Source organism: Nematolebias whitei, chromosome 20 (assembly GCF_014905685.2).
Source record: "Nematolebias whitei isolate Nwh7 chromosome 20, NemWhi1, whole genome shotgun sequence".
In the NCBI taxonomy this organism is placed as follows: Eukaryota; Metazoa; Chordata; class Actinopteri; order Cyprinodontiformes; family Rivulidae; genus Nematolebias; species Nematolebias whitei.
This window is the reverse complement of record NC_056517.1, coordinates 38,285,543-38,312,726: the sequence shown is the minus strand read 5'-3', so window position 1 is coordinate 38,312,726 and position 27,184 is coordinate 38,285,543. Positions and strand designations below refer to the sequence as shown.

Sequence of the window (27,184 nt, the reverse complement as noted above, 5' to 3'; positions counted from 1 at the left end):
ATATATATATATATATAAGTTTTGATCTCCCTGCTCTTGCTTTTATACAATATCAGCATTCATCGAACGCACCATGAAGTCAGGGAGGATTGCTGGGTAAGCACAATATCACTCTCAATCAATGCCTTTTATCACAAGTCCAAACACTTTGAACACAGATGGCTGCAGACTGACGAGGAAGTGAGGACGATCACAAAGCGCAGCAGAAATGAAGCTCATAGAGACACAGCTCCTCTCGCAGTAACCCGGGTACAATTTGACTCTGACTCCGTGGACTAATGAGGCACTGTGAATGATAAGACGCTCACAAATACAGTTTGTGAGGGCGTGGGCTGAGAGTTTGGGTCTCTCCAAAGAACAAAAACGTAGTGTGTTAAGACCGACAAAGGAACGGCTGCTTTTGGAGACTATGAGAAAATCCTGCAAGTAGAGCAAAAAAGAAGCCAAAGCCTGCATAAAACGAGTTTAACACTTCTGCAGGGAAGAACCCATTTGTTTTTAAATGAAAGATTTTGAAGATGGAGTGGTGTGATTCACTTTAAGATGCAATAGCTGTGCTGTGATATTCATCTTCAGTTTTATTTGAAAAAGCCTCTCACCTTTGGTGCAGAACGGCCCGTTGAAGGCAGTGGTCGTGCAGTCGCACAAATAGCCGTTATACCTCTCCACACACTTCCCCCCATTCCTGCAGTACATCCCAAAACTGGTGCAGTGGCCCTGGCAACCCGGCTTCACCCCAGGCGTCACTTTGGCCCTCTCCTCCAAGTCGAGGGTGACGCCATTCATCCGCAAGGCTCGGATACAACCCAGGAACCCCCTCTGTCCCCCTGCAGCACCTGAGGAGCAGAAATAAAACAGAGAGAAGTGTAAAATACTGTCTGACAAACAAAGTTCAGGGTTACAGAAAGTGATTCCAAATGCGAGAGGCTCTGTTTTAATCAGTTCTGGAAACGTTAATATCCTAAAGCCGGGAGGAAGCCACTGATGTTATGCTAATCGCTCAGACTGCAGAGTCGTTCTTGAAACAACCTTCAACTCGTTTGATTCTTTCACTAATTAGAACAGCTTAATGAACACACCGCCTTAATGAACATCTCACAAGTATACGCGTGCTAATAGATGCAGGTAAGCTACATGCTACACACAAACAAACACACGCCACACACAATGCACTGGATTTCAATGAGTCAATACAAACATTAACGTTTAGCCTTGGGGTGTCGATAGCCATTTTTTCCAAAGTGCTCCTATTGTCATTCTGGCCGTGCACCATTACAGTATAACTACCCATTAACTTAGACAAGGCAGGAGTGTTAAATAGATGAATTTGCACCTAAATGACTGAAGCAATAAACACTTCCATAAACATGCACCTGCAGGTATTGAATCAAATACACAAGTACACGTACTGAGGAAAGACATGCAAGTATGTATACACCCTCATGGGCGCTATCAACAAGAGCCATGGGACGTTTTAGTTATTAAAAGCTTTAAATTGCATCCCAGAGCTTACAGAAAAGTGCCCATTAAAGAAATGAAACATCTAAAGAAACCTGAACCCACGGTTTCCTTCTTTATCAGCGTTTTCACTTAAAGAAGAAGCAGGAAGAGCTACAGAGTGGAAGATTACAACCACTCACAACGCTTCTCTCCAGCCAACGCATTATTCACGAGTAAAGATGCAGGTGGGTTTTCACCTGCTTTCTCTGCTTTCCAGTCTCATAAAGAATTAGACTCTTAGTAGACCTCTTAATTAATCTATTTTGTAGCACTGATTGGCTGGAGGTTTCTGCCACCTGTTTACCCGGGGCTAAATCAGTCTCTGATTAAACGGACAGCAGGCTCCGAAGCCTACAGAGACCGAGGCGGGCACGGACGCACCGGCGCACATCGATGCACAGGTGCATGCCACTTCTCTATACTTCGTAAATGCTACATTAATAGAGCTCGATGGATAGTGACTAAAGTCTGTCACTCACACGCTCACACGTGTGGTCCCACAGAAAGTTTAAGTGCAACTACAAGTTTCTGGCGTTTGGAAAATCAAACATTTTGTAACAGTACATATTAATTTAAATTCAATTCAGTTTATTTATATACAATACAGTAGTGCCCAATCACAGCAGAAGTTGTCTCAGGGTACTGTATATGAGTACAATTGAGTATAGAATAAAAAAATTAAGTACTTGTATTAAAACAAGTACTTTTGTTGTAATGGAGCATAAATTTAGCTGTCATCAGCATAAAACATGAAAAGTAACACCATGTTTCCAGAGACTATATCCCAGAGGAAGTAAATACTGTAAAGGCAAAACTGAAGGGGAGCAAGTATAGATCCCTGAGGTACTCCACACGAGAGGCATTACAGAGGACTCAACAGCACCTAAAACGCACACGCTTCTCCCTGTTAAATAAGATCTAAACCACTGTAGAGCAGGACCCTGAATGTCCACCCAGTTCTCCAGGCGAGACATTAGGATCTGATGGTCCACTTTATTAAAGCACGGGGGTGAGCATATCATGGTTTGCTCAGGTAAAAATAAAATAAGGTACGCAACTATAAATGCATTTTTCAAAAATGTTTTTAGTTTCATGTTGAAGTCCATATAATTAAAATAATCTACAATTATGTTATTAACATATACCGTCTTTGACTATAAAGTTTAAACCTTCAAACGTGAATAAACACAAATACTGTTTGGTGCTACGAATAAATGTTACCTACTGTCTTGGCAGGTGAGCGAGGCTGGTTTTCCTGTGCCAGGTGTCACACACATGCAGTGAGCAGGAGCATGCAAGAATGCAATCCATGAAGACAGAAGCAAACAAAAAGCAATGCATAAAGAAAAGAAATCAACAATAACGTAAAAAACGTAGACAAACACAAAGATACATGTGAGGATGACTAATCAAGATGGAAATCCAGACCCAGATGGTAGCATAAAGGTAATAAAACATTGTAAGGTTTTTAGTTATGTGCACGTATGGGAAGCTAAAAGTTAACCGTGTGAAGTAAATGACAGCAGGCTGACGGTGTAGCATTTACTTTCAAGGCCATTAGAGCAAATGAGCCACTGTGCAGTAAACACTAAAGCAATCAAACGCTTGACAAGAAGCATATTGATCAAGAGGGAGTGAAGGGGATGACACAGAGACAAAAATACAAGCAAGGTAGGCAAAATAAAGACACTTATTTGATGTCTTTGCTGTGCGCTTGTGGGAAACACAACAGATCATTTTAAGTGGTCCTTTCAAGAGCTAATTTGTACCTTAAAGATTTGTTGCAGCAGAAATGAAAGTGGCTTTTTTTTTTTCCGAGATACTGGCTTGCTTCATATTTTCCCACTTTAAACTGTCAAATAAATGAAAACCAGAGACAACTACTGCGTGTAGGGATTTATTTCTCTTGTTGCTTTACAACTTGGAATTCGGTGCTTGTGTCCAACAGTTTTACACCAAACCAGTGATTCTCAGTTGGACTGAGTCTAGGCTTTGATGGGACATTTAACTGGATCTCCTTGAACCAGTGGAGGCCTGCTCCAGCTGTGTGTTTTGGGTCGTTGTCTTGCTGGAAGGAGAACTTCTGTCCCAGTCTCAAACTGTAGAAGACTCCAACAAGTTCCTCGTAATAATTTCTCAGTTTTCAGCTCAGTCCACCTTTTCTTTAACTTTGACCAGTTTCCCAATCCCTGCGGATTAAAAACAACTCTACATCATGATGCTGCCACCACCATGTTTCACTGTAAAATTATGTTTTTAACATTACAATGACCTAAAGGTTTAAGTTTGGTTTTATTTTACCACAACTTACCGTCATATTTGGGAAAATCAATCCCAAAATAATATGTATTATTTAATGTTTTTTTTTTTCCTGCTACACTTCTCAGCTATGAGATATCTTTGATAAACCAATCATTATCTACATTTTTCCAACTTAGTCTCTGACCTTTGTGAAGAGTTCTTGGTCTTCATGATATCTTTTTTGGTTGTAGTCCTTAATAGAAATGTTAAACTGGTGATGAGCATGGGAGAAGTTCATACAGGTGTTTACCAGATTCAGATCATTTGACACATACATCGCTCACAAGTTGATCTTATTTAACAATCACCGTATTTTCCGCCGTGCACGTCACACTGCTGTATAAGTTGCATCAGTCCAAATATGTCTAATAAAGTGGAAATAAACATAAATACGTCACATCTATTATGCATCACTGCTGACCACCCAGAAATGTGGGCTGGTGTTGTGCCAAAAATCGATTGGCTGCCAAATGGCGGCCGCGGGACAGTGCACGGAAGGACTTTAACAAGAATTTAACAAGCTTAACATTTAAAAACAATTATTTGTTATTTCGAAATTATAGCAAGGGTGTGTCTCAGTCTAACTTTTGCTTAATAAATGCACTTTGACAGTCAAATCATTTGCATTTCAAAAGCTGATTTGCGGATGGGAGCGTGCAGAGGGACGACTCTCTGTACATTTCTTCTAAATTTAACAAGATAAACACCTAAAAACAATTATTTGTTTGCTCGACATTATACTAAAGGTGTGTCTCGGTTGAACTTTTCCTTAATAAATGCACTTTGACGATCAAATCAGCTGCATTTCTCCTGGGTGGCACAGCAAAAGGCTGATGATTTGACGTTTGCTCCAGGAGTTCCAGAGCGAGATGAAGGTGGCCCTGTATGGCAAGCCAAGTGTCTCATTAATAGCCACTTTTACCTATTAATGAGACACTTGGCTTGCCATATGAGTCGAGGGCCCTCTACTGGCTGAAAATGGTAGTGTTTAATATTTTCTATGTCAGAATGAATGAAATAGTCAGATCTCAGCCAAAAATTGGGTTATAAATATGGGAAAAAAACGTATATTAGTCGTTTCTGTGTATAAGTCACAGGACCTGCAAATTTGTGCAAAAAGGTGCGACTTATACAGCGGCAAATACAGTAAGACATGGGCACCAGTGACCCCCGCGACCTGAAATGGAAGAATCAGGTACAGATAATGAATGGATGTACTACTGAATGTAAAGTTTGGGAATTCAAAGCAAAGGAGCTGAATACATAAGCACACACCACTTATTCCGCTTTTAAAAATGATTTCAAACTAGCTGTCCTCCCATTTAACTCTATTAATCTGGTGTGTTTTTGGAAAATGATTGCTTTTAATCAAATAAAAAGTACAATTACAGGTTGTGTAAGGAAACAAAACACAAAGAAGAGGGATACATACTCCTACAACCTGTATACTGTGTTTCAAGTGTGCCATTGTAAGGCACAATCAAGGGAATCTTGTTGCCTGCAGAACTTTCTTTCCTCTGTCCAAATCTCTGGCTCAAACACAGTAAGATTTTATCTACAGGCCAAACGTGGACCTCTCCCTGCGAGTGGTCAGGTCACTTCCTTTGTATTTTGCTGTAACTTCTCAAGGCGATGCTCTATTCAGGATTAAACGGAGATTAGCGACCAGATACGAGATGGTGCCGTCACCTCCTGGGCTGAGCTTACTCACAATCCGTCGCTTGCTTACTCTGGAGAAAGCAGGACAGAACACCCTGAGCTCCGAAAAGAGTAAACACAGACTGCTTTAGAGGCTGTGGTTAAAGCTCGGTATCTGGAAGCCATTCTTGGTTTTAAACGCACACGCTCCACAAAGACAAAGCTGTTCTCGCCTTTTCCCGATTAGTTCAACGACAGCACAAATGTACTCCAAGCGCTCTTGGTTCACGATAAGGGGAGGATGTTCCAATCAGCAGAAGCGACGAGAGGGGAAGGAATTATGTAACAAACGGGGATCAGGAGTGTTAATGTTATCACTTTGGAATGCCTGATTGGAATTGAGAACAATCTCCTTCAAGCAGAACTTTCTCCATGAGATATAAGGAAGTCTATGATTTGCCTCAGCACTTTTCCCTCCATCCACAAATCCCCGAAAACGCTTTTGGTCAGCGAAGCACTCACAGCTCAGCACAAAGGGCGAAAAAATGAAACAGAAAGAAAATCACAAGAAGGAAACCAGACATTCTGTCATTTGAACTCCTGATCAGCTTGAGGCGTCGCACAGACCAGGATGAAAACTTTCCCAGTAATATTAAAGCAGAACTTGATAATCTCTTTGTGATGTTAATCCACAGTAATATAAATGCTGATTAAAGTATTAAAGTCAGCTCAGAAATGACAGCTAAAAAAAAAGTTTGTTTTAAATTTATTAAAACTTTGATCACCAATGTGGCTGACTTTCCATGAATTTGTGCAAATGAAACGCGTCTGTGTGCGGCTTAATTAATGATGGCTGTCGCTAAGCTTTAAGGATGTAATTTCCAGCAAAGCTACCACATATTCAACGTATGAAACAATCAGCTGCTCCCACTGCGGTTGTTTTTAATCTTAGAGTAGCAGAACGGAAAATACACTTTATACAGGAAGTTTTTAAACAAGAGTCAAATATCAAAGTTCATGCTCAATCATCCAGGTACAAAATCCACTGTGCAGTCTGTCCCTCACCTGAGGTTTACCAAATGTTTGGAGTCTGTGTGTGTTTGTGTCGTACCCACGTAGAGCTGGCTGAACAGCTCTAGTCGTGTGTGTCCCTGTGCCGGAGCCAGCTGGGACGTCCGGTACGTTTGGTCCAGCTGGAGGACTGCTTCTTTGATGTTACGCTCCGCCATCACGCGATGCCACTGGTCGTCGTTGAGGGGTGTGGCCGAGTGCACCGTTAACTCCACGGGTCCGTTTCCAACGTCGAAGGAGAAGGAGATCACCTTAGGAGCTGCAGAAAGAGGGACATGAATCTTATGTATTTTTTAATTTATTGATTCATTCCAGACACGTGAAAACCATTGCACACTGCACAGGGTGTACCAACACCAGTATGAATCTGTGCATCCATCCATACATACATATATATATCTACATGTATACATACATGCACATTTGAACACACACAACCCCTTGCAAAACAAACCCACATCTGCAAATGCATCTGCTTTGACTGAACACACACAAAATAACAATAAAAAAGTTTATACCCAATGTGCACACACCTATCCGCGTACACATACCTGTATACAGTACATGTACACACACAAATTCCATTTAACATGTCTGAAAATATATAAATATATTTGTAATGTATTGTATATACATAAACAGCTTTGAAACTTCCCAAATCCCCAAACTTGGTGTAATCTGTAGGTAGACGAGCGTTCGGTCTCCAATCTAACGGCTCGTTAGTTTCAGAGCTGCTCGTTTGGCTTGTATGGACTTTAATTCTGCGATACGAGAGCGCACACAGCTTTGGATGAGACTAATCCCGCAGGTCGTCTATAGGTGTCAGGACCTGTCGGTTCTGCATAACAAGATGTTGGGTTGCTGCATCCCCTGGTTCTGTTGGGGGATCAGGAAGCCACCCGCCGTGGGAATAAATGGAGAACAGAGAATCTGTATCAGTTTATTCATTAAATAAATGTTCATCGTCTTCATCTAGCTCAGTTATTTCTTGCTACCACCAACGTTATTTTTATTTTAAAAACCTTTATTTTATTAATTGTTGTTACTCCTTGCACTGATCTAATGTAACGCACGGACCCTTCAGTTGGAGATGAACTCTGTCTTGTGCGCATGTTGTCACGTGCTTTCGTTAAAGCTCTATCACTGTTAGGGAGGCTAAAACACACTCCTATTTGAACTTGAGAACGAGAGAGCACTCCTCGCCTCATCTGCTGCTACACCAAGAGACGTCTCCGCCTCAGACTCCTCCAGCCTGACATGCACCCGCTCACATTCCTACTTCTGTTTCTTTTTGTGACAAAGCTTCTTAGATACAGTGAACCTGCCAGCTGAAGACAGCACTGAAGAGCCCACATCTCTCTTTTAATCTCTCACAGACTAAATATGTGAGTAACACCAAGTCTGAAGATGATCTATCATTCGAGTGTCAAGGACAAACAAAAACACCGTCTGAGAGCATTTTTAACTCGTATCATCATCGTGAAAGCTCTAGAAGAAAGATGGATGAATGAATCAATTTTTCTTACACTTTTTCTGGTTAAAAATTCAAGGCTATTCATGAAACCCATGATCCAGGCCTAAATTGATTTCTCTTTTTCACTCACTGGTCCATCCTACTTTTTAAATTTTTTATATGTAAAAAAAATAAAATAAAATTACAGAAACATTCTCCTGGATAAAGTCAAGGTTGGACCAAAATGGCTACAACTATGCCATTCCTCCGCAAAAGATCATCCTTTATGATTTTAATTACCGTATTTTCCGGTGTATAAGTCGCTCCGGAGTACAACTTGCAGCAGTCAATAAAAGCATCATGAAGAAAAAAACCACAAAAGTTGCTTCAGCGTATAAGTCTCATTTATTATGCATCACTGCTGATTCGTCGTGTTTATTGTGCGTTTATTTAATAGTCAAAACAGCTTCATTTCGCCTGGGCGGCGCCATCCATCCATCACAGCCGGAGCCGCTCGCTCTCCAGCGTTCCTCCACCTGCACCAGCTGAGTGAAGCGAGCGTAGAGGACTCGCTGTTGCAGTGCTTCCAAATTTAAAGCGCCAATCAAAAATTGTGTTATAAATATGGGAATAAAAACAAACACATGTAAGTCTCAGGACAAATCTGTGCAAAAAAAACTACAACTTAAACGCTGGAAAATACGGTAATAATTTGGCATGAAAACTAGTGGGTGATATGCATTCCTCCAAGGAGTGCTACACCTTAAATTGTTCTCTGAAAGGGCCTGCATGGTTTAGAGGGTTAACACAACTTACTGTCCCCCGTCGAGGAACCAAAAGGGGGCATTGGAAATACCTTTCTTTCATCTGTCCATCAGTGAATGTTGTGAGAGCGATAACTTGAAAAATAAACGAGATACCAATTTCCATTTTAGCGTGTCGCCACATCTAGGCGTAAGAAAGGTTCCCTTCAAAAATTGGGTCGCCACGTCAAAATCCAAGATGGCCACACTATGTGTGTAAACTGACCACATCATTTCAGGAAACTATGCTTTCTAGTTTTTACATTGCTTAAAAGTACAGTTTTCTCAAATGATTGAGGTGGCCAGTGGGGTGGCTGAAGATTACTCTATGGGGGCCATGACCACCAATGGCCACTCCCTGGCTCTGGCGTTGGATACATTTGCTCCCTGTGCTCGCCATGATCCATCATAATTATTATACACAGAGCAACTCCTACCCACTTTAATCTCTTGCACCAAAAACATTAAGGTTTACTTGTATTTCCTGTTCAATTAGTCCAGAAAAACACTCAGCTCGTAAACTACAAACATTCACTATCACATGTTTTATAAGTAAAGCAAAGCTCCAGAAATCTAGTGTAAACACGTTGATCTTTGTGTTTTTATGTGTTTGCGTGCGTAGCTGTTTCAACGTTGGTGCACAGCAAAAGTGCACGCCCTACAAGTTTCTTTCCACGGGCAGAAATAAAAACTCAAGTCCCCCCAGAACACAGAGCACGCCTCATTTACCCGTGCAGCTGAGAAGTGTCATGAGGTAAATGTGTGTGTGTAGTTGTAATTTAATGTCGGTATGCGCGCCTAAACTTTTGAGTTAGCTCGGAGGCTTTTTACTTTTGAAATCTGGGTTTGTGTTTATCGTTTCACACGGAGGCAGGTTTTAAATTATGTGCTGCAGCTCAGCACAACTGAATGATGATGAACGGTGAGGAAGGTGTCTTTGTGTGTAAAGATCCCCCCGTGTGTGGGAGTGGATATGTGTAGCTGCGTGTTTGTCTAATGTGGAGTTCAGTTTAGCTGTTCTTCATCTATTTTCAGACGCCTGGCAGCATCTTATTGCTTCCATCTCCTCTTCTGTTGTGCAGCTAATTTTTTTGTTGTTTGTCTCATTTGCTTTGTTAGCCTTTTGCTCGAAGCCCCTTTAAGGATTTAAACCCAAATCAAACTCAAAGCCGCACGGTTAAGCTGCTACTTTTGAAGCCGAAGCTGAACATAAACTTTCAAAATTAAAGGGTGACACGAAGGATTATCAGTTCTAAACTAAGATCGTCTTCTGTGGGGAAATGACAACGTTGATGCTGTTTGCGCATTATTATCTTGTTTAGTGATTAGAGTGTTGGGAATGACTGTCAGCTACTACCACACCAAATTTTAGCGTAACATCTGTATAATTGACCCAGTCAGACATTTTTGTATTCAACAGGATCGCTTTGCTGTGGCGACCATCTTGATTTGTCTTTTTTTTTTTCCTCCTTGCTCTCGGCGAAGGCGGACGCATTTCTTCCTGCTCCTTCCCCTGCTTTCATTGTGTCACCTGTATGTTGCTTTTTTTTTGTGCAGAGATTTTTGGCAACCTCACACTGTGTCCTGTTAGGGATGCAGTGTGAGATGTGAATTTTTTTAACCTCTTCTTTCCCTCGTGTTGCTTTTTTCTTATCAAACAAAAAAGGCAGCGCCTCTCATGAGGCTGCAGCCTCAGGCACTCCCGTCTTCTCATGTCAATGTTGTTTGGTTGTTTGTGCTTCTTGTACGCGCTGTACTGAAATGTAATTTGGTTGTGCTTCGGTGCAATGACAATAAAGATGATTCTGATTCTAAATACTTCAACCCATTAATTAATATCTTATAGTTAATTAGACTTTATTTAGTGATTTAGGCGATGTGCTTACAAAAGAAGATTTGATACTCGTGAACTTATCACCGGTCAACCACAGCGTTTAAAGTCTGCTCTTTTATTCCCAGGTGGAGAGAAGACTCGCGCCGACACGAATAACAGCTGAGTAGAATAAAGTTTTACCATTTAATTTCTTTTAAGGCAGGAAAAGTTACAGGACCAGCGCTGAGGCTTCGACGAGGGTCCCGGATGACAAAGCGCTGATCACCAGAAGTGTCCGTCCCTATATTCTCTAGGCTCCTCCCCTTAAAGGGGGCGGGAGCTCGGCATCTCGTGTATCAGTTTATATTTATGTGTGCCAATAAGGCTTATCTGGTTCAGTCACTTCCTGTTTTCTCTTTAACACTTTAACATCATCTGAGGACATATGTGACAAACTCAAAGGTATTATTTCTGGTTTCTGTTTCGACGACTGGATCTTATGACCTGTTGTTCTGGCTCCTGCTCTGAGTTATGGAGCAAACTTTAAACATCGACTCTCGGATGCATACATGCGCTGATGGCTTGCTGGGCCCGGACTGGTCTGCAGGTCTGATCCGGTGCATCAGATAAATAATTTTAGTTTATGTCAATGGGGCTGCAGCTTCCTCAGACTCCTTAACTCTGAAGGTGCAACCTGCAAGGGCATTATTTTTAGTTCCTTTAATATTTTTTAAATAACAAATGCAACTAAAGAAATTTGACCAAAAAAGTCTTGAGCTCACCTTTATTTAAAACAATCCATCACAACTCATATACAGTAATCCAGACCCCCTAATCTAGACTTCTTGCGGAGGTTTAAAACTAATGATTGTTATATTTTCAGCTGATAAACCATTTAATCCAACCGTAAGGAGATTAGAGAAAACTGCAGCCTGGTTGTACAGTTTGGACAATGACAGGTTTCTATAAGCCAAGACGTCCAGTAGATCTTTCCTCTGCTGGATACCTGACTCAAATTTAACCCTGCGGGTAAGACAGCATCTAGAAATGCTGTCTCTTGAGGACTCAAAAAGTGGCACATGGAACACACTTTCCCTCGAGCCACAGAAAATTCACAAAATCAAGCATCTGTGGCTTAGAGGCTTTTCTATTTGTTCCCAGTTCAGACATTCTGAATAAGACATCAGCGCTTGCTCTCCAAAATCCTTTCCTTTACTGTAAAGATTAAAAGAGGAATATGACTTTGACTCTGCTGAGGACGGAGCATGTTGGGTTTTTTTTTTAAACATGGTTTTGTGAGTCTTAGTGAGGGTGTGTTTCACTGCGATGGCAAAGCCGTGCTATTCTGGTTTAATGCTGTCATTTCATGCCCTCGCTGGATCGCAGCAGATAGTTTGCACCCGAGAGAGGGCAGAGATTATGTGTGTTTAAACGTGCGAGTGTGCATACGAGTCGTTTCGCCACAGTGTGTCTAAATGTGTGCTGCGGGGCAAAAAGCAGGATGATAGCAGAGAGGAGGGGAAATAAAATCGATGTGGGGGCATTTCAAAAGGCTTTGGAGATACCCCCCCCCCCCCCCCACACACACACACACACACAGCAGCTTCTATTGTCTAAATACTTACTGTCTTTGTCTGAATAGGTTTGGAGGAAAAGCATTTTCTTACAATGTTTGCAGAAACTAATAAAATTACATTTTCTGTGAAAACGCAGCCTGAATGGTGAAGACTGAATGACTTTGCTTAATTTTGCTGAATAAACCAAAACTAGTTGTTAAAGCTGAAAAGAAGCAGAATATTAGCTGAAACCTAAAATAGGAAAATTTCTAGCTAAAAGACAAACACATAAAAATGCTAGACAAAAACTGACAAACTCCAGCTAAATGCTAATTGTAGCACAATGATCGCTAAAAGAAAAGAAAATGCTGGTTAAAAGCTAAAAGTAGAAAATGACTAGAAGATGAAAACACTAACTCAAAGCAACAAAGGATTAGCTCAAAGCTACAAGAAGCTAAATGAAAGCTCAAAGTAACAAAATGCTAGCTAAAAACATAAAAAGCAAAACATAAAAATCAAAACGTAAGCAAAAATAAGCCAAACACAAGCTAAAAGCTAAAGATGCAATAGGTTAGCTAAAAGTTCAAACCTCAGACTAGCAAAATAGTAGCTAAAAGCTCAAAGTATGTAAAGACTAGCTAAAAGTTAAATAAAATTATTGTTAAAAAAAACAGAATTGTATAGTTAAAAGCTAATTATAGCACAATGATAGCTAAAATAAATAAAATACTGGTTAAAAACTAAAAGTAGAAAATGATTAGAAGAAGAAAACACCAACGCAAAGTTACAAGAAGCAAGAAGCTAAATAAAAGCTAAAAGTAACAAAATGCTAGCTAAAAACATCAAACGCAAAACCCAAGCAAAAATAAGCCAAACACAAGCTAAAACCTAAAGATGCAAGAGGTTAGCTAAAAGTTTAAAGCTCAGACTAGCAAAATAGTAGCTAAACGCTCAAAGTAGCAAAAGACTAGCTAAAAGTTAAGTAAAATTATTGTTAAAATAAAAAAAACAACCAGAATGGTAAAGTTAAAAGCTAATAGTTGCACAATGATAGCTAAAAGAAAAAACAATGCTGGTTAAAAGCTAAAAGTAGAAAATGACTATAAGATGAAAACACTAACTCTATAAGCAACAAAGGATTAGCTCAAAGCTACAAGAAGCAAGAAGCTAAATAAAAGCTAAATGTGACAAAATGCTAGCTAAAAACATAAAAAGCAAAATGTAAGTAAAAACAAGTCAAACACAAGCTAAAAGCTAAATATACAAGAGGCTAGCTAAAAGTTTAAACCTCAGACTAGCAAAATATTAGCTAAAAGCTCAAAGTAGCAAAAGACTAGCTAAAAAATAAGTACAATTATTGTTAAAATAAAAAAAACTGAAGCAAATGGTTACAGATAAAGGTATCAAAAGGCTAAAAGTAGCAGGATGTTTAGACTCTAAAAGTAAACAAAAATACTTAAAGCCAAAAATAGGGATGTGCTAGCTAAAAGCATAAAATAGAAAGTTAAAAGTAGCACAAAGATAATAGCAGCTAAACGCTAGCTCAAAGACAGAAAACTGCAGATTTCAAAGAGGACAACTATTTTGAAAGAATAAAAACAGTGTCAGTGTATTTCTATGAAAACAAAAGTTCATAAATGTAAATATTTTGATTTTAGTCTAAAAGTGCAAAAGTTAAAAACATCCACAACACCCAGTAAGCTGAACAATTTGAGATTTGCATGAATTAAACAGCATTAAATCCAGTTAGAGTGCAAGTTGACCCCACCCATCCTGAAAAATCTAAAAGGTGAAAACATTGATGCTAAATCAGCGCTCACGTTATCAGGAAGCTTTTGAAGCTTTTAGACAGCAAGTGTAAAAAGCTCACTTATCATCAGCGAAGAAGGGAACTCCAGTAAACTGCTTTACATTTTTATACAAAAGACCAGCGAGCAACTCCGACCCAAATGTTCGAAACCCTCCGAATGACGACGACACACAATTAACCAGGCGGCGTGCGGTGCCAGGAATCTCCTTCACAGTGCAGCTCTGTGATTAGTTTGAAGAGATGTTAAAACTCGATGAGAGCGGCTCCGCTGCAGGAGCAGACATTTTTATTTCGAGCCACTGGAACGGATTAACAAAGCCTGGTATGTGACATCTCAAAGGTCTCAAAAAGACTCGGAAGAAGGGAAAGCTCTCCCGTTTGGTGTTTAAAGAGTTTCGTTTTGTTGTAAAACCTTTGAATTCTCTCGGTGGACGTGTTTCTGAGTGTCTAGTTGAAAAAACAAGGAGCTTTGTGGAGTAAAAATAGATAAGAATCAGTGACAGGTCCGTGCAATAATTACCATGTGATGCTCTGTAAAATTATGGCTCCCGTCTCTCATGCAGGCGTTATATTTAACAAATACCTGTCACATAATTACGGCTGCAAACTGCTCGTTTCTTTCACATGCCGTAAAGACAAATATCAGCATTTTGCAGGACTATTTTTCTTTCCGTTCCTCACAGAAACCAAGGTTTAATTAGCTTTCAGGTCGTTTACACCTCACGTTAGGTCGTACTTTCTGAAGCACTAAATCGGATCCGTCTAGTTGTCTCAACCATTAGCTAGCAACTTCGTTGTTCTCTCATTATCATGTAATAATTCTCTGTAACTGCTTAACCCTGTGCAGGGTCATCGGTAGCTGGTGCCCGTCTCCAACATTGTCATTAAGTGTTGCAAACCCAGGGCAGGTCAGCAGTTCATCGCAGGGCCACACTCTCACACTTCTAGGGGATCATTTAGAGTTGCCAGTTACCAAACATGTGTTTTTGGTTTGTAGAACATGCAAAGTCCATTCAGAAAAACTCAGACTGAGATTCAAACCCTTGAAATGCAACAAAACCATCACCAAGTCAAGGTTTTTGTTTTACTTTAACATTATTTTAAAGCATCCCTATGTTTAAGTTTTCCTTCCGTCGAAGTCAGACTTTCTTTCAGGACAAAGTTCAGACAGAAGTTGGAGACAGCTGCAGTTCCTTAAAGAAATGAGAACGGCTCGCCACCTTTCATGCCAGAATTTTAAATATGGAACATCTTATGATAAGAAGGGGTTCAAGTTCAAGAATCTTTATTATACCCAAGGGGCAATTTGTTTCACAGTCAGATATAAAACATCCTAAACAAGACATTAAGTCATTAAAATAACAGAAATCATCATTGATGTGAAGCCTGATCTCCACAGGGATGAATGAGTTGTTCAGTCTGTTCGTTCTACGTCTGGGCAGCAGAAACCTGCGTCCACATGGAAGACACCTGAACTCACCATGGAGTGGTGATCAGGATCTGCCAGAATAAGAATGGCAATATAGCTATTTGTACTACAAGCTACCCTACCACATCCAATTTATCTATTTATATTTATCCATTTGACTGAGTTACAGTCTTTTTTATATTTTTTGGCTATGATCAGTTAGGTGGCAGCCATCTTGAAAAGGGTTGACTCCTAAAGTAATCAGTTTTAGATGTCCATCCAGTTATTACTTCCTGAGTTTCATTTAAATGAGCCCAGAGGATCGCTGGTTATTTTGCTAACAGACAGGCAAACAAACTCTACATCCACAGGTCTTCTACCTGAGAGCTGATCACCTGTGGGGGATTTGTTCACGTAAAATGTTGTAGTTTGACTTATTCTGTAGTCACATTATTTTAAATCTCTCTCAACCATTTGGTTATTAAAACTAAGCTTAAGTTAGTGTTTGGAAACAAACAGGTTTTAGTGAATTATTATTAAATACACGAGAGCTAGGGGTGCACCGATCGCAGTTTTTTGGCCGATGCCGATCACCGATTTCTCAAAAGTCGGACCTGCTCTTCTGATTTTGTCCGATATCGATCTTGTTTTATAAGCAACACTGTCAGGTGCTATAAGGTCATAATGCACTTTTAATTTTCCAATATTATTTTGTTGAAAAACACATCCTTGAACAATATCCTAGAAACAATACCAACTTAGTTTGAACTGGCCATGAGGTAGTGCTCTGAAATATAAATGAAGTTCAGACAATTGTGAATAAAACTAAAAAAATCAGCCGATTTCCGATTTCTCAAAATTAAGGAAATCGGGGCCGATTTATTGGTGCACCCCTAACGAGAGCTATAATGTTTAAAAACTAAATCCTGAGAGTGCACGTGTGAAAAGTAAAAGAGTTGACGTGAACCTGCAGACATTGTGGGTGAAAAAGACTTTTTGTCCCCTCAGAGTGATGGTGAACACAAAAACTCTGACTCTGCTCACAGGCAGCGCTGCATCACTCAGAGAGCGTGGGTGGACTGTGCGTCTGCGCCGTGATGGAAAAGCTTGTGATTTTTTTTTCTCCAGATATTAAAATGCTCCTATTCACAAAGAAGAAAAGAGGGGGATAAAAAGAGCGCACGTATGAACAAGAGCTTGTGTTGTGTCATCTCTGAATGTGGCTGAATGGTTTAAGCAGAGCTTCATAATGGTTATAATTATTGTGCACACCAATTACCTTAAATAAATGATTGCTCTCCCTTGCAATCACACAAAGTGTGTGTAATAATCAGGAAGGCAAATGGGTGTTCCTGTTCCTGTGCTTGCATAAGCCTCGTCGGTCCAACACCCTCGAATAGATAAAGATTCAGCTTACATGTACAGAAAGACAAACAAACGGCTCCTCGCAGCCACCGAGCCGCCCAGAGGTGTCTTACATTTGAGCTCCAGGCGGATGAAGTCAGTGTTGCCCAGGTTTTCCAGAAAGACGCCGTAGGGAGCGCTCGTCTTGAAATAAAATGAGATGTCAGCGCTGGTCTCTCCCTGAAAAGTGGGGAAATGCAGGTAGGATGACGGGGTGGTGAAGGATGCAGCGTTCCAGTAGTTATCTGTAAAAAGACAGAGAGAGAGAAATAAATATAAGAAAACTGTTCTCTCCAAGACTTTCAGCACCTTCCCTCCACAAATAATTTAATTAGACACCCTAATCTAATAAAAATAACCCATATATATATATATATAAATGTTATTTACACACAACTATAAATACATTTTATGCTCCTTCAAAGCCATTAACATATTCTTGTTTAAATATTCTCATATTTCTTGCCACCGAAGGCAAATATAAAGTAAAAAACATCAAAGTTCATGCTCAATAATCCAGGTAAAAAATCCAACAAAGTTATGTCAGGTCCTCTGGATGGTTTCTTTTTGTTGAAATGTTTCGTCTTTCATCCAAAGGACTTCATCAGTCCGAGGAGCCACAACAAACTCAGTCCCACAAGCAGCACACTCAAATAGTGGGTCAACCAGTTTGATGGTGATAAGATGGTTTCTGGAGTCCGCCCTCTCCCCCGTCGACTCCTCTGAGTCAGCCATGGTCAAAGTGGTTCAAAACATCAAAGTTCCTGCTCAATAATCCAGGTAAAAATCCAGGTACTCCGGATGTTTTTGTTTTTTGTTTAAATAGCTGTCTCAGAGGTGTCGACGGCGGAGAGGGTTGACTCCAGAAACCATCTTATCACCATCAAACTGGTTGGTTCACTATGTGAATGTGCTGCTTGTCAGACTGAGTTTGTTGTGGCTCGTCGGACTGATGAAGTCCTTTGGATAAAGGAAGAAACATTTCAACAACAGCAAACAAAAAATAACCATTCAAAGGACCTGATTTAACTTTGTTGGATAAAGTAATAAAGTGTTCAATATTTAAAATGATTAGATAATTAGGCTGTAAATGGGTTTTATTGGAACTTTCAGAAAAAAAAAAACATTTTGTGTACATCAACAACTGATTCACTTTTGGAGTTCAAGATGGCCGCCACATCAAAGGAATCCTAGCAAACCTGAACATGGCTGTAACTCAGTCAGTTTTTCAGATACTGAGTTAAGATTTTGCGTGGTAGTCGCTGAGAATAGTCTCCAGCACACAATCGTGCAACACCCTGTCAGAGGAATCTTTGGCGAAGGTCAAGGACGTTCATCACTAACTGATGTTAAATGAATGTTGAACCATGTGTGTGAGTTCAGAGAACTCTTTTCTCTCTCAGAGAGGAGCTCATTTGATCCTGCATGTACAGCTGGGAGGCCGAGGTCATCATGGACAGTCTGTGAGCTGTGATAGCTGCATGTATTATTTAAAAACAATTCTCGCACACTGTCCGGTGCAGATTCTTGTGACCGGGCTTCAGTGAGACATCTGTGTAAGTCTGTTGAGTGTGTCTGCCCTTAAACTAAAAAAAAACAAAAACAGTTAACTATCCTCTCGTGTCTTCGTGTGGCTTCTTTTAGTAATTGAGATGAACAGAGGGTAGTTTTAATCAACACACCCTAAACAACATGTTCACTTAAAACCTTGGCGTTAACTTTTGGAGTTTATATCTCACAAATCCCTGATTAGATTTAAATGAAACTCCCAGAAACTGATGGGCCGTTTGAGTCAAAGATGGCCGCCACTGCTAACTAATCTGATCCTGCTCAAAGAAAATGGATAAACCTCAGTTACTTTTACTGAGTGAAAGTTTGGTGTGGTCGTAGCTGAGTGATTCACAGCACACTGACTTCTAACAGATTTTAATAAAATAAAATTAATATTTCAGCTACAGCCCCAAATGTCAAATGAGTTGAAAAGGAGGTGCCGTGGATGCATTCCTGTTTCCTTGCATTCCTGTCTCCTGGCCTTGAATTGAATTATGGAAAATGTTGCATGAGTTTGCACAAATTATTTTCAAGCTTTCACCCAAGCAGCATTTTTTTTTAATTTAAATTTCTTAACATGTAATGGTTTCCGTTTAAAGTCTGGCGTGAAAGGCGGCGGGAGATGTGCATTCCTGTAAAGAAAGCTGAGCTTTAAATTATAGATTGGGTTTGACACATCCTGCAGCGTTTAATAGAAAGCTCAAAGATAGCAGATAATTGATTTTCTAAAAAAAATAAAAAATAAAGAGATGACAATGGGCCACAGACAAAAGGTTTGAGGATTTCTGATAACTTCACTAATGACGATGGAATGAATGGAAACCAGGAGCAGCTAATGAAGACAAAGTAGCAGCACGCTAAGCAGCTGCTGATGAACTATCAGACTGTGGTTGATGAAGTGACTCCCTCTACTGTCTCCTCTCTCCCCCTGTCTCACCCCCATCAGTCAGGGAAGATGAAGAGTAAAGTGAAGGAGGTAGAGGAGACAGCATGCTGAGGGGAGACACTGCGAGGAGCCAGCCGTGGCTGGGCGAGACGATCGAACATTGAACACTGGATGGAAAAGAGGAAAGTCGTAGAGGGGAGCAGGTGGAGAGGGGGTGAGATGAGGACCAGTGAAGGCCACCGGAAGAGACCATGGATGCCTCGGAGGATTGGCTTCAGACTCACACCTGGACAACAGCTGTGCACGGAGGAGAAGTGTGAGGGAGCGCAAGAACTGTCTGTGCCAAAGTGTTGGCTTGGTGCAGCTAATGATTAAATTAACCGTCCATGAATCTGTCAGTTTAAAAGGATGTCTGTCTCCGCAGTGGCCAAACGTTAAAGAACATGCGAATACAAGAAACTGCACTTCCTCCAAATCTGAAAAAGAACAAATTATTGATTTTTTAATAAAACTAGCGAAATTACATTTCCTGCAAAATGCAGTGAGAATGCTTATTGAATAACTTGCTGAAAAACAGCTGAAATTAGCTTAAAAACATGCTGAAATGCAGCTGAAATGGAAGAACTTAAGCCTACAGTAGCAGAACAAATGAGAAAGAACACATATTTGCAGAATTAGGTTTAAATAAGCAGAAAGGAGCACAAAAATTAGGAAATTAACAACAACAAAATAGCTGAATTTAGCAAAAAATAGCTGAAAAGTAGTGAAAAGGCTGAAAAAAGCTTATACTACCAGAAGGACGTGGAAGGAGTTGAAATGAGCTTAAAAAAAATGTGGAATTAACAGAAAAAGCTAAATTTAGCACATAAACAGCCAAATAGTAGCTGAAATTGTGGAAAAAAGCTGAATGGAGCACAACAAGCTGAAATTAGCAGGAAGAAGTTAATTGGCTGAAAGTAGCAGAAATTACCCCCCCCCCCCCCCCCCCAAAATTGAATGTATCTGAAAACAGCTGAAAATAGCTAAAAATGCTTAAAAAAGTAGCTGAAAAGGTAGAACAAGCTGAATTAAGCAGAAGAAAGCAAAAAGAACACATTTGCTGAAAGAAGCAAAAATGAGCACTAAAAGTGGAAATTATCTGAAAAAAAGCTGAAATGAGCAAAACAACAGCGGAAAAGTAGCTAAAAAAACAGAAAGTAGCTGAAATTACCTGAAGCAAGTGAAAAGAGCACATTTTTGCTGAATTACACTGAAAAAAGTTGAAATGAATGCAAAAATGTGGAATTAGCTGAAAAAGCTAAAATTAGCATAAAACAAATATTAGCTGAAATAGTAGCAAAAGCTGAACATTGCATAAATAAGCTGGTAGGAGCATAACAAGCTGAAATGAGCAGAGATAAGTTAGAAGAAGCACAAAAATGTTGTAGTTAGAATTTAAAAGGAGCACAGAACAGCTGAAAAACAGCTGTAATTAGCTAAAAATAGCTGAAAAAAGTTTTATTTTGCAGAAGGAAGCTGAAAGAAGCAGAACAAAATGTGAAAGGAGTTTAAAAAAGTTGTAAACACATCTAAAGATGTGAAGGATGTAAAATGAGCAAAATTAATTTTCCATGAGAGAAAAAAATGGCAGAAAAGGCTAAATATTTCAAAAAGCTAAAGTTGCACCAATACCAAAAGTCATAGCATTGACAGTAAGACAGTAAGAGCATCCAGATGTGCGTCTGTGCCTGGGAGTGCAGGTCTCCAGCTGAGTTGTGTGTCTCCTGGTTCTATGATGAACATCCTCCAACAGCAGCTCCTTCGTTCTCCATCCTGCTGCACATCCCTTCACCAGGAGCAAGGCAGACCATAGCAAGCACACACGACACACACACCGACACACACCAGCCCTCTGATGACGTCTTTTTGATACTGTAAGTGTTTGAAGCTGAAATTTTGTTTATTTCTACACAGCCGTTTCCTAAACGCAGCCACGTCAGGACCTAACAGGCGCCTGCACAGGATGCTGAAGCAAAACAATACGTATTCTCTCATTTCATGCAAAAAGAGAAAAACAGGTTCACATAACTGGTGACAGCAACAGGTGCATCCAACAGGAAAAGGTGCCATGCTTTGTGAAACTAGAACGGGGATTAATTTACAGACAAAAAAATAAAGCTCTGGAATGAAATGACACATTCACACACGAGGGTTTCCTCAAAAATCACACCCAAATACGAAGCTGAAGTGAAACAGTGTCGTGCAGTCGAGCACTTATTTGTATTCGCTAAAGGACAAGGAGGAGAGCAAAACTGCTCAAAAGGGCTCCGTGATGCGAGAACCAACGGAGTGACAGATATTTGGTTGATGGAAACCCAGAGTTGGACTGAAATCTGTTCGAGGAACATGCACCAATGCCAAACGATGAACCGCCGATTCCTCCTGTGCCAGTCGCAGATGTAACGGTTTGGCCGAGCGCAGCGGCACATTCATCACTCTCACATGGAAGTGTTGACCAAACAAACGTTTCCAACTCTGAAAAACCAATACCAGTCTGCTAATCACAATTTCTAACAATTCTCATATAAACCGAAGCTGCATTGTCTATTAAAAGATCATATTTAGAAATGGGGGCACAATTTATGCGTTGCAAGATATAACCTGGTTTACAATCAAGCTATTTGTGTGTAGAGTGTAGAAAGCTTAAAGTACAGACGGCTATTAAGAAAAGTACCGTTGGGGAAAAACACTGTTTTTGACATTTCCATCAAATCTTCTCTTGCGTGCCTTTGGACTCTGTGGGATGTGAACAACGTGGACTGGGACATTTTCAGAAGTCCGTTCGGTTTGTCTTCAGCCCAGCAGGGACAGCTGGTGGGCTAACAGAGCCGAACATTAACCGTTAAAGGCCTAGCATTGGTTGAAGAAATAGACTACCAACTTTAATGCAACAATTTTGGATTAAGAAAATTTGAAATTAAGAAAAGACAGACCTGTAGCTGTTTTGGTTGAATGTTATGCATCATCGTATGCAATATTGCAAAAATGGTACACTAAGAGTGTGTTTTGTGAATGAATAAGCCAGTGGTTCCCAACACTGGTCCCTGAGGAACACCATCCTGCATGTTTTAGTTGTTTCTCTGCTCCAACACACTGATTCATGATTTAATTACTTTCTCAAGTTCCTCAGAAGATGGTTAATCACCCATCCATTCAAATGAGGTGTGTTGGCGCAGGAAGCAACTAAAACATGTAGGATGGTGTTCCTCAAGGATGGAAACCACTGGAAGCTACTACCACAACAAATCTTAGCCTAATATCTGTGAAATTGACTGGGTATAGCCTTTTGTTCGCTCTGTGAGCTCAGGTGGCTGTGGCAGCCATCCTGGTTTGTTTTTGGCGTCAGAAGTTGACTTTTATGAACACAATTATTTTCTTAAAAAACATTAGAACTATCCAGAGGTTGGTGAGATATTTAGCTAACAGACAGTGATGACTCCAGTGGAAACATTTTCAGTAAAGCTACTGCACAATCTGTTATTGCTCAGAATATGTATGTATGAGTCAGTCTTTAAAATATCTGATAAACCAAAAACATTTGTTTATAATTGTGCCATTAACTATTAGGAGCCAACTTTGCAAGTTAAAATTCTCATGAGCCGCTGGATAGATTTTATTGAAGCTTTTGTGAAACAATCATTGTGTTTACATCGATCTACAACTGATTAAATGTGTAGCCACATGTAGTCTATTTCAAAATGGCAAATAGCTGCACTATAGGTAACATCTCGCAATACTGCAAGAGACTGTTCATAACCTTGTTTTTAGTTTTTGTCATTTTGAAGTAGAAAACCTTCATCCATCAATGGGGCGGCTGTGGCTGAGTGGTTACCGCAGTCCTCCAATGCAAGAGTTCGGGTTTGAGTCCATCAGCAGTCACATGCTGAAGTGTCCCTGGGCAAGACACTGAACCCCTCATTGCCTCTGATGTGTGTCCCATCAGTGTATGAATGTGATAAAATACTGATTATTCTGTGTATAGATCTAGTAGAGTGATGCATGAATGGGTAAATGAGGCACATATTGTTGTAAAGTGCTTTGAATATCTTGATATGACAGAATGGAGCTATATTAGTGCAGTCCATTTACCATCCATCCAACCATCCATCCATCCATCCATCAACTTCCGCTTGTTCCAAAGTCGGGTCACTGGGGCAGCAGCTTGAGTAGGGAGGTCCAGACACCTCTTTCCACAGCCACCTCTTCCAGCTCTTCTGAGAGGACTCCAAGATCTTTCCAGGCCAACCAAGAGACATAGTCTCTCCAGCATGTCCTGGGTATTCCCCGGGGTCTCCTTCCAATCGGACATGCCCAAAGAACCTCCCTAGGAAGCATAATTAACAGATGCCCGAACCACCTCAACTGGCTCCTCTCGATGTGGAGGAGCAGCGGTTCTACTCCGAATCTCTCCGGATAACTGAACTTCTCACCGTGTCTCTAAGGGTGAGTCCAGCTACCCTGCAGAGGAAACTCATTTCAACCGCCTGTATCTACGATCTCATTCTTTCAGAATCAGAATAAGTTTTGTTATCACTTCAGCGGAGTACAGTGAGATTATATTCCGTACAGTCATCCGAAAGATGGGCGGAGTGCACGTGGCTGCAGCTCCTAGGAGCGCAGCCCCTTATTCTTTAGATAGAAAAGGGGAAGGACAATGAGGAAAGGATTGTGGCATACATATATATATAGCTTATAGCTTCTGCCAAGGCGAGTTCCAAAGCTGCAAGTGGCCTACGATTCTCATAAATCACTTCCAGCTTACGGTTGAGCTCGTAAATCAGCTGAGTCTGAGAGCTCGAAGCCCGAACTGATCCCTCACATAAAGTCGTCAGCTTTGCCATGGCCAAAACTGCTGCCACCGCCTTCCTTAATAGCCGATAACATAGGTATCCGACAGTGCCAAAAAGCAGAAACCCTGCTATCATAAATCCAGTGATCTTCGGCATCCTCCTGAGGCAACACAGAAAGGCACAACATATCCATGACGTACCCTGCTGCGTGTGTCTCGGCGGGGCATGAGGGTTCTCCAGGACCCTGTCGCTTGGTTGATTTTTTAAAATCAATTTGATCAATTATCAAACTTTTTCAGTCACTAAAGTTGAAAACCTTGCCTTATAATATTAAAATATTATTATAATAGCATTTTAGCACAAGCAATAATTAAACAACAACGTTTGTGTTGTGTTCCTTCATACCCGTTGTGCTCTTGGATCCGTCCACTCATTCACCGAAACACCGTGTGACACAAAACACTGAAAACAGCCGCTGATTTAAAGAAACATCAAACGCAACGAACCGTGGAGGAGGACACGAGGCGAGTCTGGGCCTGAAAGCTAAGTGGCTGATTCATCCGTCTGCGCCTGACCAGGTGGGTCATGTGCCAGAAGCAACAGTTGGTGAGGATGGCTGGTTGCACTCATGAAGGTCATTAACGTGGAGACTTTCAGACATACGAACAAAGACGGATAAAATCAAGTACTCAAATTACAAATACAATGTAAACAGCTTCACGCTGAGGTCACTTGCTGTAAACTCATCACGTCTGGAGCTTAGCTTTGTTAGAGAACATGCACTCTCACTTCTTGCTCTTCCATCCCATGTTAAAGTTGTCAGGGAGAGTTTCCATCTAAGTTTAGCCTCGTCTGTACAACGAGCCCCCCGAGGGCACGGCTCGGCTGTGATTGTTGGAAACACTTGAACTTACATACAGTTCTGCAAAGAGCTGAAGGCTGGCACGTCAAGCGTACACTTCTTCCTCAATCATTTTTTAATTTCCACAGAGACTTGTTTTTCATCCCATTTGCGTAATTGAGCCATCTGCGGCCTGTCATTTCAGAGTCTATAGGTACGGTATATGCAGGGTAAATGTAGCATTTGAATGTTCGGGTAATTAGTTTGCGTCTGTCATTTGAGACCTCTATCAATTTTGTTGTGTAATTAAAATGCTTGTCGTACACTTTTAGCTCTAAATCTTCAGAGCTGGGAGCGACACAGGGAAAGGGCATTAAATAAATAATTATTTTGTCGAAATTCATCAATGAATAAAAAGAATACAAGAACTTAAAAAAAAAATACAGAACTGGATACTTCTATAAAGTACATGTGTGCAATGAATCAGGTAATATTGCTGAGATTAAATAAATCAGAGCCTAGCATTCCTAGAAGGAATCTGCTAAGTTCATCGTATGCTGAAAATTAAAAAAGCTGTAAATGTTTTAGCCCAATCTTGAAACTATGAGATTTTATACGATTAACACTCGGAATATGTGCTGTGAAGGAGTCTCAGCTACTACCACCCAAATTTTAGCTCAATATCTGTCAGTTTGATTCAGCTCTACCCATTTCTGTGTTAGACACGTTTGATTAGTTGTGGCAGCCATGATAGATTGAGTTAGTTTCAAAAGGTGAATACTGAGTTTATGAAAGTTTTATTAAAATTCGTCAAGCGGTTCATGAGAAATTTTGCTAACAGACAAACAAGGTCGACTAAAAGCTAATGCCAAAGTTTTAAGCACATATAAAGTGCAATGTGATGCATTTACAATTGTCTTCAGCTACTATCATATCAAAATTTTGATCAGTATCTCTAAAACTGACTTAGTTATGAGTATTAGAGTGATCTACTCTTAAAATACCTTATTTTGTTGTTGCAATTGTTAGGTCATAGATTTTAAACATAAAAGCTAAAAATCCCCAGATGAATTTCAAAATCCTACAAAGATAATTTAGAATATCATCAATCACTTCATTTAAATGTAAATGAATTAACTTCAGGTAAATGCTAATTTGATAAGCCATAACCGCAAACATTAATTTTAATAAAAGATTAAAACAAAAATTTATACTGATCCAAATATCTGCACAACTCCTAATTTTATAGGAGAATTTACATTAAAAAATAACTAAAATGTTTAATTTTTTGAGATTTAAAGGGAGGTGTCATGAAATAAACACAATAATGATTAATTTTAGTGCACAGTAATTTGTAATGGCATTCCTCAGTAAAATGTAGAAATTAATATTTTAATCTATAATCTGTAACATAAACTGGATTTAAGATGTCATGACACAAGTCCAGTTAGTCCCAGACTCAGGTCCTGTTTCACGTATTCCTTGGATTTTTTCCTCCTAATTCTTAAAGATTTGCCTTTCAGAGTCTGCTCATCTTGTTTTGTCTTCTTATTTGCTTTTCTTATTTCATGAAGCATTTTACTTTAGCCCATACTTATGAAACACCACATCATGGTCAGCTAGAAGAATTTAACGGGGGATGAGTGAAGTAGAAACCAGAGGACAAAGAAAATCTTTTAAGGATCGTCAAAAAGCTTGAAGAAGCATTTATCAAGAGCGCGTTTAAAGTTTAAAACAAAAACATGGCTCATGTTGGAAGCAAAATCTATCAAAATGCACTTTTGGAGACTAGTTGGTGACTTATATTATTATTTTTTTTTAATTTTACAAAATAAAAGGTTAATTTTCCATCGCTTTCTCACCTAATTCTGAATATTAGACACTAAGCGAGCCTTGAGGCTACAGTTTGAGCAAATTTAAGAAAATCAAAGCTTGTTATGTGTAAAGTTTACCTGTATTTTAGACTGCACGTTTTTTTTTTTTACCTCCCTCCACCTACATCGTATCCACCTCAGCAGGTGCCCCCCCACATGTGAGACAAAATGTTGTCACCCAAATATTAAATAAATTAAATAAACTTAAGGGAAATCGAGCAGCCCAGCTAACGCTTCAAACACTTTGGAGACTCTGTCGTGAATGTTGTTGACCAAAAAGTCACCTAACGATATCACCTCAAGTAAAATAAATAAATAAAATATATAAAATAACATTTTGCACAGTTCAGGAAACACAAACGACATTCTCTATTTTATCTGTAGTAACAATACAGGTCTAGTTTAATCTGTATGTAGATCCATCCATCCATCCATCCATCCATCCA

At 40.0% G+C, this 27,184-nt stretch overlaps 1 protein-coding gene across 1 annotated transcript in view; it reads right to left on the bottom strand.

Moving 5' to 3' along the window:
- Positions 1-27,184, bottom strand: part of cntnap2a (contactin associated protein 2a) — a 412,697-nt gene that overhangs the window by 29,497 nt on the left and 356,016 nt on the right. The window contains exons 18-20 of the mRNA XM_037694005.1: positions 16,832-17,002; positions 6,551-6,769; positions 600-836 (exon numbers count right to left, since the gene is read on the bottom strand). Coding sequence (XP_037549933.1) covers positions 600-836; positions 6,551-6,769; positions 16,832-17,002 — 627 coding nt within the window. The remainder of the gene's footprint in view (positions 1-599; positions 837-6,550; positions 6,770-16,831; positions 17,003-27,184) is intronic.